The following is an 18,825-nucleotide window of genomic DNA, read 5'->3' as shown; positions in this document are numbered from 1 at the left end:
TGAAAATAAGCCCTCTGGTGTTTTTCTGTCCAAAAAAATTTAATAAGATAGTGTCTTATTATTGGGGAAACACGGTAGTTAACTCCATTTCCTATGAGCACACTCCACTCCTATACCAGGTGTTCCTTTGGGTTCTTCCCTCCCCTTTTTAGCTTCTTTTGGTACTTTGTCTTCTTCCATAAAATCGTAAACTCCTTGAGGGAAGGGAATGTCTCTTTTTCTTATTTGTATGCCCAGAACTTAGCACAAAGATTAAGAGATGTGTATTGAACTGTATTAACTGAAATTAAGTCCTTAAGATATTTTTCAATTTATTAAGCACTTATTAAGCACACTGGGGATATAAATGTAAAAAAAAATGTTGTAGTCTCTGCCCTCAAGTAGTTAAATCTATGTTAAGGGATACACAATCCCATATATACATATACATATATATATATATATATATATGTATATATATATACACACACACAATAATTATGATACAAATAATTATGATACAAAATAGAATGTGATAACTACATAAACACAGTCAAATATTAAGGAGAGAATGATTACTTCTAGCTCGAGAAAAGCTTTCCATCCTGAGATGGAAAAAATAGAGTAAAAGGTTTTCAAGAGTCAGAGACCTAGAGAGTCTATTCCAAGAATAGGGAAAATATTCATAAATGAATTGAGGAAGTGCAGAATAGAATGAGATTGGGTAGATAACTGACTTGTCAGTCCATGGATACATTAGCTATCAAGATAAGCAATTTACATAGTATCCCACAGTCAACAGGGAACACTAAATCAATCTAATAAGAGTACTAACATTAAAACTGCATATTATGGCAGATTACTTTAGTAATAGTATGAAGTATATAATTGCACAAAGAAGGAAAATAAAAATATTTTCCATGGGAAAAATAAGTAACAGCCAAATTGGGGTAGTGATAGTAGGAATGGAAAGAAGGGCATGAAGGAATAAATACTGTATAAGTCAAAAATAACATGACTGGAATAATAATTGACCAGAAAAAGATGTTCAGAGGGTTTTAAGTCTATTTAATTAGGAATCAACAACAATATAGAAGCTAGGAGGAAGGACAAATTCCAAGAAGGAAAACAGAAATGAATATATGAGCATTTATCAAGCACTTTCTATGTGCAAAAGACTGTGATAAATGCTGGTGACACAAAAAGACACTCCTTGCTTTCAGTTAGCTCACATTCAGCACATAGGGAAAGTTTTAGTTTCAAGACAAATGGAAAGATTCTATGCAGCAGCAAAATAGATGGTAATGATTCTTCAATATCATTTACAATGGCAAGAGTATAGAAATTTCCAATGCTGAACCATTTGATAGGGGCAAGAACTTTCTTCCCAATAGGAAGCTACAACACATGCAGAAGCAGATACCAGACTCTACACAGGGGAAGTTTCCCTGGATAAGGAAAAACTGGAAGCATAGCTGTAGCAGGGTTAGAGAAAAAATGGTGGTACAGGTGGTAGTGGTACAACTGCTTGTACAAGCTGCCTGCTAGCCATCCCTCAAAAAGTGTTCTGTTTCAGGCAGGCTGGCTGGACCTTTCTTCACTGGAGTTACCTCTCTGAGTAATAGCTGCTGAGGATGAGACAGTAAGCAAAACTGATGGTCTGGGAGACACTGCTACTTCCATATCTCATATTCCTAATTACCATGGCACTTATTCAGCATTTGTCATTGAGAGTGATGGAAAAGTCAGATCCCCTCTCCACAATGATTTCTCAATAACAGTTTTGGGGGCTGGTCTCAAAGCAAGTTTAGTGGTTTACAGGTTCCTACTATTCCCAAGGCTATTAGGCTCAGGATCCTGTCTCCATCAGGATTTAAGGGAAAACAGAAGTCAAAGTCATAGAAATGGTTTGACTTATTTGGCACATGCTGCCTCCTGAGACTCCCTCAGAATGCCTAGCTGAAATAATGAATTTGCACTTAAGGTATCAAAAGGGAATCTAGCTACAAATATTCACAGATAAGCAATTAATACTGGAATTAAGAGTTTGGGGTTATACTTATCGATTTGAAACTCACATGTAAATAGGTGAGTAAAATACAGTATAATACAAAATACATACATTCAAATGTATGAGATCACCAAAGGAAAATACAGACTATAGAAAAGGACTAAGTCTTGATAGATGCCAAGATTTTGGATATGTAAAGAGGAATTGATAAAGATGGCTAAAAAGTGTCCATCAGAAGGTAACAAAAATCAGAACAGGGCTATGTGACATAAGCCAAGGAAGTAGAAACTCAATCTCAAATACAGCACAAAGCTCAAAGAGACTGCGAACTTTAAAGACCACTAACTATGGTAACCATGGGAAAAATGGTTTCAATAGAATAATGGAAATAAAAGCCAGACTGTACTTAGCTATAAGGAAATATTAACTACTCTTCCTAAGCAATTAAGGGGAAGAGAAAGAGAAGAAAACCACAAAGACAAGAAAAAGGTTTGGAGTTAGAGGCTTTGGAGACAGGAAACCTGTACATGTTAATAGGCAAAGGAAAAAGGACTAATCAAGAGGGAAGAGACTGAAAATGTAAGACAAAATGGAGCAAGATCCTGAAGGAGACAAAAAAGAATCATTTCAATAGCACAGATAGAGTGATTAGCATTGACAAGATTAGCTCATTTTCTAAGATAGGAGGGAGGGAAGAAGGGATTCATGACAACAGAAAAGTTTTCAAAAAGTAGAAGAGAGTGTTCAAGGAACTCACAAATAGCTTCAATTTTTCCAAAGTACGAGGTGAAATCTTCTGCTGAGACAAAAGGCAGTGGGAGGGAAATGATTTGGAACAGAAGTGTTATAAAGTCAGATCAATATATTAAAATTCATTTTCTGTTTATGTCATATGAAATAGGAATTACTTCATCTCATGATAAGTTCTATTATCCACTCTTCACATATGTTTAATCCCACAAAATGAGGCTATTATCTTGTGGGTTTGTTACTTTTGTTCCATCACTTGTGTTTAAAATTACCTCCTATACTTCCAAATTCAATCCAACCAGATCAATTCCTTCCTTTCTGGATGAATTCAAAAAAGTAAAAGCTACTCCCCTAGACATTTTCCTAAGCATTCATGTATGAAAAGCAGAAGTAGCTAAGATCAGAGCCAGTGATTAAGAAAGGAAATATGACAGAATTCCTTGGACTTGTATTCAGGATTCAATGATAGCTGGAATAGGGAATACATCACCACTCATGTTTTCCATCTCCAACCATGATCCCTTGTTCTCCTTGCAAAAGTCAACTTCTTTATGGATGGTGTTAATTTTTTTTAAAGGCTCATAATAAAATGGCTAAATTTGGTTAAATCTGACCAAAATTCAATCAATAAGAATGTATTCAACACTTCTTATGTGTCAGACACTATGATAAGTGCTGGTGATACAAAAGTCAGAGAACAGTCTTTGACCTCAAGGAGCTTACAACCTAAAAAAGACGACAACGAGCAAAGTTAGTACATAGGTTGCAAACCTGGGGAGACCGAGAGGAATAACAATGCCTTTGATGGTATTCAGAGAGTTTGGAAGAAGATGGGTTTGGGGGAGAGACAAAGAATTCAGTTTTGGACATATTAAGTTTAAGATGCCTACTGGACATCCAGTGTGAGATGTATAAAACACTAGGGAAATGTTAGACTGAAGGTCAGCAGAGGTTAGGGCAGGATAGGTATACTTACAGAATCATCAACAAAGAGATGATAATTAGATCCATGGAGGCTAGTGAAATTACCAACAAGAACAGAAAGAGAAGAGAGCTCAAGACAAAGACCAGCAGCCTGAGACAACTACTTCTAAAGGAATGATAATTAAACATCCCTCATTTTGGTAAAGTAGTAGATTACTGGTGGGAAATGTTCCATTTGCTGTGAGGCATGGATGCTGTGACAATTGGTTTTGCTTAATTCTTTTTTATTATGAGGAAGGAGTGGAGTGGTTTTAAAACAAATTCAATGCACATGTTTAACCTATTGGATACTTGCTGTCCAAGAGAGGAAGGAGATAGCAAAGAAGGGAGAAAAATATGGAACACAGGATTTTGCAGGGGTGAAGGTTGAAGACTATCTTTGCATGTATTTTGAAAAATAAAAAGCTAATACAAATTTTAAAAGGAGAAAAAAAATTTTAATTTCCATATTAAAAATAAAGAAAAATTTGAGACATGGGGATTACATATACATTTCATACATCAATTTTCTTTTCGCCCTCCATTGATAATACAAAGTTATCTGTCTGCTATAAGACTGGAGGTGGAACTTCCCCAAATGTGAGCACAAAGAGCCAATACTATTTATATACAGAAAGAAAAAATTCAACTTCTTGGTAAGGGTAACAAGAAAGTCTGAGACACCTGGTTTTACAACATTATCATCAACATATTGGTGACAAGGAAATCATATTAATTTGGAAAGATTGGAGGAAGTCATATAATGCCCCAACAATTTCAAGATGCAGAGAGTGATCATACTATGTCTCCCCCTTCATCTTACCCCAAGTTATTTCCAATATTCTATTATGCCTTGGGATTTCCTTAATCAAGTATTTTCACTTGAATTATGTATGTTTTCAAAAAGCTAATTCCAAAGAATTTTATAAATATTTCTGTCCAACTCTTCTGTGAGGAAGAGTAAAATGCATTTAATACATAAGGAACCTATAACATGTGCTTAATATTTGTCACTTCAGGAACATAAATGATTCAAAATGTATACAAGTCTTGATTTACCATGGTTAGCTGATCAAAATATAATTATTTCCATTTGGTTTCACCTATATGGGAGGAGAAAAAATTCTCAAAAAAAGTTTTACTTAAATTTAAAAATTAATATGTGTATATATATGTGCCATGCTACATAGCACATGGAAGGAGGAAGACAGAAAAGAGACCTGCTATGCAATCCAACAATAAAAACTCTTTAAAAAGTTGGAAATCACTGATCTGGTAAGTTATTATAGGTGGATTCTAGGCAGCATGCCAAGGCTACTTTATTTTTTCTCTCTCATCTTAGAAACAAATTTGTGTAAAAGCAGAAAACAAAACTTTTGTCACTTTTTATCTTAGTTGGGTTTCAGTATTACAATATATAATAGATAATATGTGCAAATTGTATTTCTCTCCCCTTTGATGTTAGTATTATATTTAATTCATAAACATTTTTATGTATTTCAGAATTTATTTCATTCATCTGTTATAACCAAATAAAGAAAAATCCTTATGTACTCGACACTTCTTCATTTCTCATTTCATTAGAAATTTTGGCAAAAACAAGAAAGAGGCAAAGAGATTCAGGGAAAGGGAGAAAAAAAATAGTTCAATCTATTTGGAAAAAAAGTCTATTTTTTTCTGATGCCCTTCCTATAACTTCACTTTCTCTGATACAGAAAGTAGTAAGATTCTTAAACACTTGCATTTTTAGCATTTGTATATAATTTTAAATTTACTATTTACAAATGCCAAATATTTTTAAACTTTCTTGGATATTTACTAACTCTAAGTTATTTTGACAACCTAAAAGACAAAGTTTGACTGACCAAAGTATTTGAATGGCACAAGTCACAACTTTTTATCAAGCAGTATTTGCTATTCCAATTACTGACACTAAGAGCTCTGTATCACCTGGCTTTCCATGTCAACTTTAAGGAAGATCATTCAATCAACAAGCATCTTTTAAGTGTCACCTCACTGTGTTAGTAAAAGAATTTGTCTTAACTTCTGGAAGTCGATAATTGACTGCCACTAGCTATAAATTCTTAGTTCTTTCAACAGGTAGCAACAGTGCTGATCAACTTCCTAAAGCCATAGTTATATACTATCACTAAAAACTCACTATTTTCCACTTGAATCCTAATGGTATTGCTGTTACCAAAGCTAGCCATAACAGCAATGATCTACCTGAAGTTTTTCCAGGGAACTAAAAGGTAATTTTATAACTAGAGATGAGGAAATAATAGCATATGGAAAGAGTTAACGTGATACTGTGCCAAAAGGATTATTTAAGCCCTCATAAAACACATCTTTCTGATAATGACTTCTTTTGCAAAGAACTTTTGGATACAATGATACTAACTTGAAGATGTCCAATTTCTTCTATCTTGGAAGTTGATCTGAGGAACTAAGGAGTAGGGAATTAAGTGGTAAGGATGGAGCTTAGCTAGTGGTTATGCCTTCCATATCACAACTTTGCCCAATATAGATATATAGTGGCTTAGAATAAGAAAATATAGAGGAATTTCTGAAAATTTTACAGAAGCCACAGATAATACACAAAAGCCTGCCAATAACAAAAAAAAAAAAAAAAAAAAAGCGTAGAAACTTAAGAAATGCATAGAATATGTGCATAATGTTGTATAATATCAACATGTTTTATCTTTTAATACCATAATTCAGACTTCTCAAATACAAAGGGAAAGCCAAAAAAATTTTACACAGATAGTCTGATGCTCCAGGATTCTCTGCCCTTTACTCCCACAATGTAGAACTACTTGTATAGAGACAGCAATATTTGCAATACAGTAGTGTCACACATGATTCCTAAATGCTGCCCAAATTAGTAACTGGCAATTGTTTAATTAAATAAATAAAAGTATAATCCAACAGAGATAATGTTAATTTGTGATTTTTGAAGTCAGTTCACTGGAAGGGATGCATTTCTATTTGAATTTGGTATTACTGACACAGTGGATAGAGTCTAGGACCAGGAGTTAACAAGACCTGGGTTTAAATCCAGTCTCTGACTCTGATTAACTGTGTAATCTTAAGCAAAGTCACTTAACCACTTTGTGTCTCTTTCCACATCTGTAAAATGAGGAGGTCAGTCTCATCAGCCTCTAAGTTCCCTTATGATCCTATGAGATGAAAATTAGACAATATACATCAGAAGAGTAAAGGCTTCAAGAAGTTTAACCTACTTTTAATCATTACATAGTCAATAAATTATTAAGGGAAATATTTAGCAGAATGAAGAAATTCTGAACTCAGTCATGTTAACCTAAAAATTTCAAGAGGAATTTTCAAGTATTAAGCAAGCAATAGTTCTTAAAAAGCACATACAAGAGAGGTTTAGAATAAAGTCTTCCAACTAGATAAATCAATAAATGAAACCTGAAAGTAAAAGCTGAGTTTTCTTTAAAAAAAAAAAAAGAATTCATTAATAAATAATGACTACTCACATAAATAATGCTTTAGAGTTTTCAAAACAACTTTTTAACAATAACCCCATGGAGTTAGATAGTACAGGTATTATTATGGCCCTTTACTATGTGATGAAATTAAAATTCAAAGGTAAATTTGCCAAAGTACAGATGACTAGTAAATAGTGAAACCAAGACTCAAATTCATGTTTTCTGATTCCATGATGTAATGGTTTTAACATGCTCATTCCCAAACTGAAAGAGAATGCCCAAAGATAAGTACTGCTAGACAAAGAAAGGTTTAAAGTTGTTCTTTTGATAAAAAATAAGAGATCTTAAATTTATATGGCACTTCACAAAGAAAGTACTTTTGAACCTCCTAAAACAATGAAGTGGGCCAACCATGTATTACTCTTTTTCAGAGACTGAAGTTCAAAGGGTAGTGACTTGATAATAATCACACAGGTTGCTTGATAATCACACAGGTAGTAGTATCAAAAGAAGGGTTAGAACCCCAATTTTCTCACTTGTGATCCAATGTTCTTTGCACCATACCATACTATTCCTACTATTAGTAGGAATTAGTGGGAATGTTAGTAGGAATAGTATTTTAAACATTCCCACTATTATTCTTACTATTTCTTGCTAATTTGTCCCAATAGCTAAATTCAATTCCAAGTGATTTGTTTTACAATCCACTATACCACAAATTCTTTTTCTTGTGAACACTACCAATTTATCAATCTAAGGCCTAAGATGACATTGATCATAAGTGTGTTCCACACCACCTAAGGATAATGGTAATTATTTCTACTCAATGACAATAATATTAAATTCTTTAAAAATCTGTCTCTACCCAATATTTTGAGATTTCTCATTCTCACTGCCATCAGACTTCTGCCCCCAATACTCTATGCAAAATGCTCTTTCACTTACATGAACTGATGCTAAGTGAAATGAGCAGAACCTGTAGATCATTATACACTTCAACACCAATACAATATGAGGATCAATTCTGATGGAAGTAGCTATTTTCAACAATGAGAGGATCCAAATCAGTTCCAATTAATCAGTAATGAACAAAACCAGCTACACCCAGCAAAAGAACACTGGGAAATGAGTGGACCACAACATAGCATTTACACTCTTTCTGTTGTTTGCTTGCGTTTTTGTTTTTCTTCCTAGGCTATTTTTACCTTTTTTCTAAATCCAATTTTTCTTGTGTAACAAGATAACTGTATAAATATGTATACATATATTGTATTTAACATATACTTTAACACATTTAACATGTATGGGACTACCTGCCATCTAGGGAAGGGGGTGGAGGGAAGGGGAAAAGTTGGAACAGAAATTTTTGCAAGGGTCAATGTTGAAAAATTACCCATGCATATGTTTTGTCAATAAAAAGCTATAATAATAGTATTTAAAAAAAAGAAAATGCTTTTTCAAAAAGGTCTCCAGTAGCCTCCTATTTACAAAATCCAATGGCCTTTTTTTCCCTGTCTTTGTCCTGCTTGAGCTTTTTTTTTTTTCCAATTTATTCCTTGTTTATAAAAAAACATTTATGTAGTTGCCACAGCAGCTGCCTGGGTCCTCTGGACAGACACGCGAGTATGAGTCTTCACAAGATGGTCAGTAAATTCCTGATAGGGAGACTTGGTGAACACAGTCTCCTTCCACAAGTCTGGGTTTAGATAACTGTATGTTTTGGAAATGGCATAAAAGGTAGCTTTAGCAAAGTTGCCCAGAGTGGCAGTGCAGCCTCTTGCAGAAGTGTAGCAGTCATCAATTCCAGCCATCATTAGGAGTTTCTTAGGCACAGGAGCTGAGACAATGCCAGTACCTCTAGGGGCAGGAATAAGGCGCACCAGAACTGATCCACAACACCCAGTGACCTTGCAGGGCACTATGTAAGGCTTGCCAATCTTGTTCCCCCGGTAGCCACGTCTCACAGGAACAATGGACAACTTGGTTTCTTGAGCTTTTTGAAACTTTTATAACTACTAACTATTCCCTCCTACTGGACACATCCTTCTTATCTGAGTTCTAATAAACCATACTTACTCACCAGCCCACTTATCTCCTTCACTGGGTCCTTCTCTTCCAACTCATTAATGTGGATCTCCCCTGCAAAGATCTATCCAAAGCCTACTTTCTTTCTTTCTTTATATTCTCTCCTTTAGCAATATGACTCACTCTCAAGATTTCAATCACAAAATGACTCTTTCAATCCCTTCCTCTAGTACAGGGATATGCTGGTAAATATTTTAAAACTACTTTGATTGGGGGGGGAGAGGATATGCATGACCCTTTTAAGTTTAAGTTGTTAACATTTTCGTAACTACTTTCTTAACTCTAGACAATCAACAAAGCAGTAAATCAAGACTAGATCTGTAGAGTCAAGACCTGATCTGTAGAGTTTGAAGAATTCTGAGGTGCAAAATGCCCATTCTGAAAATCTGATAAAAGGCTTAGCAGCTCAAGCTTCCTCATCATATTCCTGCCATTGTCCAAACCTCTCCTTTACGCTTTAGGGACATAATTTTAATTGCACAGAAGACATGCTAAATGTCTATAACCCTCAAGCATGTCCAAAACCAACATATTTTCCTTAAAATTTGCTCCTCCTCTTGACTTCACTTTTTCCATGTGTAGCAACCTAATTCACCCAATCTCCCCAATTTAAAACTCTGGAATTATCCTTGACTCTTCCCTTGATCTCACCTAATCACTTACCAAGATCTTGCCAACTCAATCTCTGTAATTTCTCTCCATTTTCAGGATTACAATAACTGTCTTTGATGAAGACCCACTCAAGCTACTGAAATGATTATTTCCACATAGATCTTCCAGTCACCACTCTCCTCTATCCCAATTCTTCATACCAATGCCAGAATAGTCATTCATATGCACAAATTTAGTCATATTCTTTGTTCAAAAATTTTCAATGGCTCCCTCTTGCTTGTTGAGTAAAGATTAAAATTCCTATCTCTGGAATTCAAAGTCTCCATAATTTTATGTCATTACAACTTCCTAACTTGATTTTCATATACTCATCTCTATCATCTCTCTATCTACTCCAAGCTCCAGCCAAACTACTTTGCTTTGTCCCACAAATGAAACTGTTTCATGATTTAGCCACACAACAGAACAAAATGAACAATACCCTATTGTCCAAGTTATGTCATTAAGTTTTATAAACAGTCCACTAAGTTAGCTTTTATATTGTACTGCCTCTACACATAAGGCAATAAGATAGGTTTTGAATTGAATAGTAGGTACAGGGCTGAACTGCATTTGAGAAAATCCCAGTGTTTTCAGAGATCTTAAGCTATTCTTTGACATATGCCAATAATCAACATCATCTTTTTAACACCAATGATCTTTCCATGATGCTACTAAATTCTAGTGGTTCCTTAGATCAAATAGAAATTCCTTCATTAGCATTTAAAGATCTTCACAATCAATCACCAACATACCTTTCCAGACTGATCACATATTACTCAGCTTCAAATACATTATAACCAGGTCAAATTGACCTTCTTACAAGACCATTCATCTCCCATCTCTAGGTTTTTTGCAATGGCTGCCTACATCTGGGATACACACATCTGAGATACACTCACCAGTCTCACCTTTTGTGTCTTAAAGTCTCTTGTTTTCTTAGCTCAAGTACCAACTTCTACATGAAAATTTTCCTGATCTTCCCCAGCTCTCTATATCTACCCTCCAGAATTATCTGGATTATCTAGATATATGCAAGATTTTGCCTATATGGACATCTTCTCCCAAAGGATTGCAAACCACTTCCAGGTGAGAACCACTTAATTTTTGTCTTTGAATCCCAAATGCCTAGGACAATGCTTGGCAAAAAGAAGGCATTTAATAAATGCCTGCCAACTAATTGATATAGTTGCAAATCAGAGACTATAACAGTATCCAAAAAATAAAAATTTCTGGAAGCTTAAAAGGTAACAAAGAAGCAGACTTCAGTAAACAGAGACTTTGACTTAGACATGGCATTATTCCCTAAAAAGTAGAATGGGAAAAGGACATGACCTGTTATGTTAACTTCATAATAAAACTAAATTAGGTGGGCTTATTTCAAAGGTTAACAGATAGACTTATTGTCTTCTCCCTTAGAATACAAGTACTTTGCCAGGAAGGGTTATTTAATTAATTTTATTTGTAGTCTAGACCATAGTAGGCTTCAATAAATGTGTGTTGATGGTACATATGCAATGTTAAAAGACTGAGAGAAGACCGTTGTACACCAGGTAGATACTCTTTGATGGATTTATATGAGGACACAGACAAGAATTATGTAACTTAGAGTGTATTGATAAACTACAATCTTCACAAATAGAGGGATATGGATGCAAGGAGACCACAGGTCTACAGAAATATATATTTTTAATCTGTAAGCTATCTCAATTTATAGAATAGCAAAGCAAATTATAACTGAATTTTATGGTACTTTGAAGATGTCTTTCATAAAACATCATGACAATGCATATCATAATAATAAAAATGTGGCACAATAAATCGAAAATTATAAATTAAGGAAAATTCCATAATGTTATTTTGATCTCAGTCACTGAATTTATCTTTAGAAAAATAAGGATGCCTAACTTCTATCCCAGTTCTCTGTCTCCTAACTACCTAAGTTCATAAAGCATACTTGCCAAAAGGGAAAACCTATTTTTAACTCCCTCAGCTCTGTTGTAGACTCTCTATGGTTCTGTGTTAGATGATATTTAAAATATGCTTGTTGTACCACTATGCAATATTTATCTTTCATAGGTTAAAACTGCACAATGACTTTTGGGACAACCTATATTTTTAAATCTAAAAATTATTGTTCAACATTTTGCAAAAAGTTGCAATGGATGACAAGACTAGCATTTCTTAATTCAATATCAAATCTACCAGAATAAACAAATTTTATGTCATCTAAGCAAAGCATTAGATTTATTAGAACCAACAAATATATTAGGATTGATCCAAAGAATACATGGTGCTATTATTTCTCAAAAAACAGAAAGGAGCCCTTTTTCTGCTTCTCTCCCATGAGTGAAAGTTGGCAATAGTTTTAAAATATTCAATAAATGGCTTTATTATCTATTTATCTTCATGCAGAATAAAAATTGTTTCTAATTCATCAACTGTGACACAAAGACTAATGAATCAGAAACTGGAGGTCCTGATCTCAAATCACAGTTCTGTGACTTACTAGATCTGTGAAAATTTTGTTTATCCACTCAGTCTTGATTTCATTGGGGAGGAGGAGAAATTACTAGTTTTTAGAATCTCCTCTGAGACATACAACTATAATTCTATGACTTACTGAAACTTTCACAAAGCTATTAGATTCACTTCCATTATCAATTTTTATACAAATTTTCTACAAGTTAATTACCATTTAAATTAAAAAGCTGAATACTAAGTTTGGATGTTCAGGCTTCATTCATATCTCCAAATCAATAAACCATCAGACTAGAAATGGCAGAAAATCTCATTTTGTTCTGCATATGAATGTCATTATACTTAAACTTCTGAAATTAGCTTCTAACCTGTCCAGGCAGGCAAGGACAGTATTTAAAGTCACTCTGTAGTCTACAAGTTTTGTTGTTGTTGTTTTAATAATGTCATTTCACATTCCTCACAACCTTAAAGTTACAATACTTAATGACTGATGTCTTAAGAGTTCTGCAGAAAACATCAACACAGAATGGATTTGCCTACACATAGTAAAATGAAACCACAGATAAAGGCAAAATCATGGACATATAAAAGAAAAACAAGAGAACCTTATCATTTTCTTTAAAAAAAAGTTTCCACCTTTAGATTTTAATATTTAAATTTCTCCCTATGTTTGTACAGACTGATCACATGGAAGCCCCACCTCTATGAAAGGGATTCTTTGAAAAGTGCAGGAAAAAAACTAACAAATAAAGAAAAATAATACACATTTCCCAGAAAATACCCCATTACCAGTAAACAGACTTCAACTCTAAGGAAAGGAAAGCCAGTTCACCTTATTAATCAAGCAAAGCTAAGCCGAAAGAGCCTTAAATCACCCTAAAAACCTCACCACCAGGAACTCTCTAAAACCACTCTATCTTGGAGAGGGTCTAATAGGAGTGAGTACATACAATCTCAAGACTAATGGGGTCAAACTTTGAGACTGACATAGTACTTTTTGGAAAGGAGGAAAAGGGTTGGTAATATAAGCAGAGCCTGTGTGATTTGTCAGAGGAAATAGCAGACTCCAGACAACATAAGTGCCAGGATTTCCATGCAGCTGGCACGACAGGTGACTGGGCGCTGCTTTGCAGACACCCCGCTCCCGACGGCCTCCCCGGGTCTTGCTGAAGGTGGGATAGGGAGGGAAGAGGTAAACGAGACAGGAGGAGAAGGTTGGGGGGGGGGGGAAGAGGGGCGGCTCAAACAGAGTGAGAGAAACCCTCAACTGGGGAAAGGGAGTGCAAACCCCAGTTTCTCTAAGGGGGAGCCGTTTTTGAGGGATTTTCTGCCGCCACAATGAAATAAAATGGCTCCAAGCCAAACGCCTCCAGATCATCATCACCACCCCCTTTCCTCCACACTCCCGAGGAAAACCGATTCCTCTTTTGCCCGCTTTTCTCCAGCGTGGAAACAAAAGGCCAAAATAGCTTTTAAAAAAAAAAAAAAAAAAAAAAAAGGCAGCAACCGCCGCCCAAGCTGCCAGGGTCAGACACCCATATCCCATCCCCTAATTTTTTTTTTAAGACTGAAGCCCCCATACGCCGGCCACGGAGGAGCTTCCTTCCCAGCCCCCAGAAGACCACAAGCACTCCCGACCTCCGTCTTCCGTTGGGTGTGTGGGTCCGTCAGTCAGTCTCCCTGTCTGTCTCCCTGTCTGTCTGTCTGTCTGTCTGTCTGTCTCCCTCCCCTGGCGGCCGTTGCCGCTCCTCGGCTGCGGACCAAAGCCCCGGCCCTCCTCCCGCGGGGCGGGCAGAGCCTCGCTCCACTCCCCCCGCCCCAGCTGGGCCCGGAGCGCCCCCTCCCCACTCCGCGCCCCGGGCGGAGGGGAAAAGGCTGGGAGCGAGAAAACGGCCAGCCCCCAAGGAAGAAGCGGAAACCTGGGGTTTGGACAAGACGAGTAGGAGCAGGGGGCTTCGGCGGGGGAGGCCAGTGGGGATCCCCCCCACCCGGGCAGTAGCAGCAACAACAGCATCCCGGTCGTGGTCGTGACAGCCGCCCCCCATCGCATCCCTACCGCCCGCCTTGCCTAGCCTCGCCTCACCTCCTCCCGGGGCGGCGGCGGCGACGGCGCCGTCGGCCACTCGGTGTCTCGTCTCGTCTCGTCTCGTCTCGTCTCCTCTCCTCGGTCGGCGTCGGCGACAGCCAGCAGCACCACCACCGCCTCCTCCTTCTCCTTCTCCTCCTCCTCCTCCTTCACCACCACCACCACCTCCTCCTCCTCCTCCTCCTCCTCCTCCTCCTTCTCCTCGCCCTCCTCCCTCCTTCTCCTCCTCCACCACCTCCTCCCTCCCTGTGTCTCAGTCTGAGTCTCCGCCTCTCTCCGCCGCCGGGCCCTGGCTGCTGCGCCACGTGATCCGTCACATGACCCTGCACATTTAGCAGGCGCCACCCCAAACCTCCTCCCGGCTCGGCTCCAATTCTGGCTTCAGGGCCAGGCGGGACTGGACCCGCAGTCCCAAGTAGCTGCTGGGACCGTCCCCTTCTCCTTCCTTCCACCCACTCTGGGGGGAGCTAGTGCTCCACTCCCACCCACCTTTAGCCTCTGCCTCTCTTCCTCCCCCCTATCACCCCGGCCGCTTGCTCTCTGCGGCCCCCCCCCCCCCAGTCCCTCCCTGGGCGCTCGGCCCGCGCCTCTACACGTCTGCACCCCCTCGTTCTCGCTGAGTTCCTCGTGCCCTCCCTCATCTCCTGGCCCGAGACCACAGCGAAACGCGTCTAGTGAGGGCAGGTACCGCCTTGGCCAACTAATTCCGAAAAAGTACCGCTACTTCCCGTGCCTTCCCCTCCTCCTTCCCTCTCCCCCCCCCCCCCCCCATTTGTCCGGTTTGAGCAGCCCGTCTTCTCCCCTAGTGCGGGCATCCCGCGGCGACGCTGTCCACGCTGACACTTCTTTGGGATCCCGGGCAAGGCCGCCTCAGTTACCTCAAGTGTCAAACAGGGATAACAGCATCCGCTTCTCCGGGATGGTTGTGAGGATCAAATAAGATAATTGAATAGCATTTTCAAATAGCTATTAAACGATCAAATACCATCAAAAGATAATTATATAAAATGTTTTTAATTGAAAAGTTTGCGAACCTTAAAGCACTTTTATTTAATAAATTTTTCTTGTAACATATTAACAGTTCAACTACCTACTCTCAAAGAGCTATGAGGAAAACACTAATAACATAAAATTATTGTTTATTATTATTATTCTGTCCCAAATACTAGCCGTGTGATCCTGACCAAGTTACTTAATCCTTTTGCCTCTATTTCCCCATCTGTAAAAGGGAGATAATAATAGCACGTACCTCTTAAGGTTGTGAGAATCAAATGAGATAATAAATGAGTTTAGCATGGTCCCTGGCACATGAGAAATATAGAAATGTTAGCTATTGTACCTTTAAGAAATGTCTTCCTCTAAACAAATCTATGAGAAACAATATTTGTTTCACTTTTTAAAGAGACTCGGATTAATAACTTACCTGTGATCCTTAAAATTTCAAAGTTCAAACTTGAACCCAGGGCTTTCCTACTCTCCATTGGATTATATCACCTTTAGCTAATTATGTAAATTCTCTGAATCTCCTTAGTCATATGTTAGAAACATATTTTTAACATTTAAGCCGTCTGTCTCTTTTTAAGATTTTTTTAAAAGATTTTTTAAGATTTTTTTAAAGATTTAAACATATTTTACTTCCCTTTTTAAGACTGGAAGTAACTAGATGTAAAACACTACCACCAGTGCCTTGTACCACATAGCCAGAAACAAGAAAACAATGAGTCACCTGATGATGTATCTCAGAAACAATATCCCTTTTGTGTAAAGGAAAAGAGAAAGAATTTAGAAAAGGAAATTTATAGTGAATTTTCATTTAGCTTTTAAGGAGAAATTTACTGCTTTTTTTCTGTAAAGATAGTAGAGTTTGAGTTTGGGGAAAATATCTCCCCAGAGAAAAGGTAACCTTAAAAGGTTGAAGAAATAGACCCTTAGGCTATGTTTTAATCAATAGTAAGATAAACCACCAATTCTATCCAGTAGAAGCCCTCCACTGTCTAAGAAATTTCCTGTTTCATATGGGTATCTTAATGGAATTAACTACAGAGAATACATTCCCACAGAACAAACCTAAATTTTTGCAACTCCTGAGATCCCCTACACACACACACACACACACACACACACACACACACACACCATTAAGATTTAATATGTTTCAATTTCAAGATTAATACATTCTCCCCCATATCATTTGATACATGTCCCTAATTATTACTCAACTTTCCAAATAAGGAAAATAATTGCAGCCACACTTGATAGGCTTCTTTTGCCACCTCTAAGTATTCCCCCAGGCTTTGTAGAACCCTAAGTATCTTCCTTTGTTCCTTACCTTTCCACTTGGCAAGTGCTAGTTAAACTTTTTGATCTTCTAGCCTTGCTTTTTGATTGATTAATCTCTCGATTTTAGGAACTCTAGGTTGAGGACTTCCTCAACAATTCCTTTATTAAATGGTGGCCAGACTCTTGAGACTGGCAGATACTAAAAATTAGGGCATTATATATTTTCGCAAGACAGCATATACGAATTTTGTGCTTATAAGAATACAGAAATAATTAGGATACATAAACTTGTAAGTAATTTGGGAGAGAAATTGCAGCTGTAGCTTGAAGATCCCCAAATAATGCAGTGACCCCAAATGACCCAGGGTCATTAGAGCTTTAATATAGTTTTCACCATGCTCAAAGAAATACCATTTCTTACTGTAAGAAAATGAACATGCTTTAAACAAAATTTTGAACATGATCCATAGACATGAATACATTTGTAGAATATTTTCATTTGTGGCCATAGCCATTATTTGCAGAGCTTATTATATTTCTGAGTTTGCTTGTTTAACTGGGAAGAGGACTGAAATCTATTTCAAACTGAAGACTTCTCTCCCATACTATAAACTCACTGTGGGCAGGATTTGTCCCTTTCCCTAGCATGTCTGGCCGAAGACCCTACTGCTATTCAGTGTATGATGGCTAATGATAACAATGATTAAATGTTAGATGTGCAGTGAAAAGTTGTCAGCAGCGATGCTGTCTGTAGGTGGAGAAAAATATATTATGATTGATGTAAGGTTCTAATTAGTATGAATTATGAATTCTGTGCCTAAGTTGCATTATGCAAATTTGCACTGCATATTTACATTGGACCATATTACCAATTGCTACTTAATTATACATACATTAACATGCCAATGACAATATGGTATATACTCATAGCTTCAAATGGTACAAATTCAAGTAATTATGACTCCAGGTGATTCTTTATTCGCACTAATCAGAACTTTGTGCAAACTATTTATCATTTATACCTAATTACCATGCAACAAAATAACAAATATACATATATGTATATATATAAAATATTAAACATATATCTGATTAACTTCTTACAAGTTTTGATTCAAGTCCTATCTATGATAAATACTGGTTATAAGACTATAGGCAAGTTGTCTTTTCCCTCAGTGCCTCTAGGCAATTCTCTAAAACTAATTTGCAGAGAAAGTACTGTTCCATATTTGTTTTTAAAAGCTCCCTATACAGAAGAAATCATGGTCCTGGTCCAAAAAGAATTTTTTAAAATTACTAAACAATATGCATAAAAGATTAGTTTTAATTTCAAAATCATGTGCACATGTATGATGCTCTACTCAAAACTTTACAAAATGATATGAAACATTAATTGCCAGTAGAAAAAGCATATTCTAAAAAAAAAAAAAAAAGAAAGGAAAGCATTTTCTCCCTGGTTTTTGCACCCCCGTTTAGACTTTGTCCTTTGATATGTGACGAGATTCACAGCTAGAAATGATATTGCTATGGATGCTCACCCAAATCTAAAAATGTGTACATAGACCTCTAAAAATGTGTACATAGACCTCACTGATTATGAGCTAATTGAGATAGTTTAACAACTTCAATGTAACAGCTTGCTCTATTACTGTTAGATTGTTGGTGATTTTTTTTTTCCTTTTATGAGTTGCAAGAGGGCATTTCAGGACACATGGGTAATATTCAAGAGATTGGTACTCTGCACCAGTTTCTTAAAATAGTTGCCAACCTAATTCCTAGAGTTTCTCTTGATTTGTCTAAGTGCATTCCCCTTTTGTGGTACTCCGCTTTAAAAAAAAAAAAAAAAAAGTAAAATCTACTGTCAAAATGATAATTATGAAAGTCTGTCACAAGTAGTCCATAATGCTCCAGAAATGCAAGACAGACTTCATAAAAAGTGAGAGTACAAAGAATAGTAGTAGCCAGAGACTTTTTTTTTTTTTTTAACTTACAGTAATATACTATTCTCTAGAATGCCATATGGAATCCCAAACATTTTCAGCAATAAAGATCTTCCTTGGTCTAGCAGGAGAAAAAAAATTGAT

At 37.0% G+C, this 18,825-nt stretch overlaps 2 protein-coding genes across 3 annotated transcripts in view; both read right to left on the bottom strand.

Moving 5' to 3' along the window:
• The window catches only part of TULP4 (TUB like protein 4), a 247,562-nt gene extending 232,941 nt beyond the window's left edge, over positions 1-14,621 (bottom strand). For both annotated transcript variants that reach the window (XM_051998005.1, XM_051998007.1), the window contains exon 1: positions 14,459-14,621. The gene's annotated coding sequence lies outside the window, so the exon portion shown is untranslated. The remainder of the gene's footprint in view (positions 1-14,458) is intronic.
• Positions 8,732-14,420, bottom strand: LOC127561560 (uncharacterized). Its single transcript, XM_051996744.1, has 3 exons — positions 14,113-14,420; positions 13,448-13,541; positions 8,732-9,161 (listed from the first exon to the last, which is right to left on the bottom strand). Exons 1-3 carry the CDS (start codon positions 14,418-14,420, stop codon positions 8,733-8,735), a joined length of 831 nt encoding a protein of 276 aa, XP_051852704.1. The 3' UTR covers position 8,732.
• Positions 14,622-18,825: the final 4,204 nt, after the last annotated feature.

Source organism: Antechinus flavipes, chromosome 4, assembly GCF_016432865.1.
Source record: "Antechinus flavipes isolate AdamAnt ecotype Samford, QLD, Australia chromosome 4, AdamAnt_v2, whole genome shotgun sequence".
NCBI classification, from domain to species: domain Eukaryota; kingdom Metazoa; phylum Chordata; class Mammalia; order Dasyuromorphia; family Dasyuridae; genus Antechinus; species Antechinus flavipes.
Note: the sequence above shows the minus strand (reverse complement) of the source record. Positions and strands in the feature narration are given on the sequence as shown.

Excerpts from the sequence above, each read along its gene's own strand:
- LOC127561560 (XM_051996744.1), bottom strand. The coding sequence starts at position 14,420 with ATGGGGGGCGGCTGTCACGACCACGACCGGGATGCTGTTGTTGCTGCT. Across the intron at positions 13,542-14,112 it reads GCAGCCGAGGAGCGGCAACG|CAAGACCCGGGGAGGCCGTC; the intron begins GCCGCCAGGGGA and ends TCCCACCTTCAG. Across the intron at positions 9,162-13,447 it reads GAAATCCTGGCACTTATGTT|TTTCAAAAAGCTCAAGAAAC; the intron begins GTCTGGAGTCTG and ends TAGTTATAAAAG.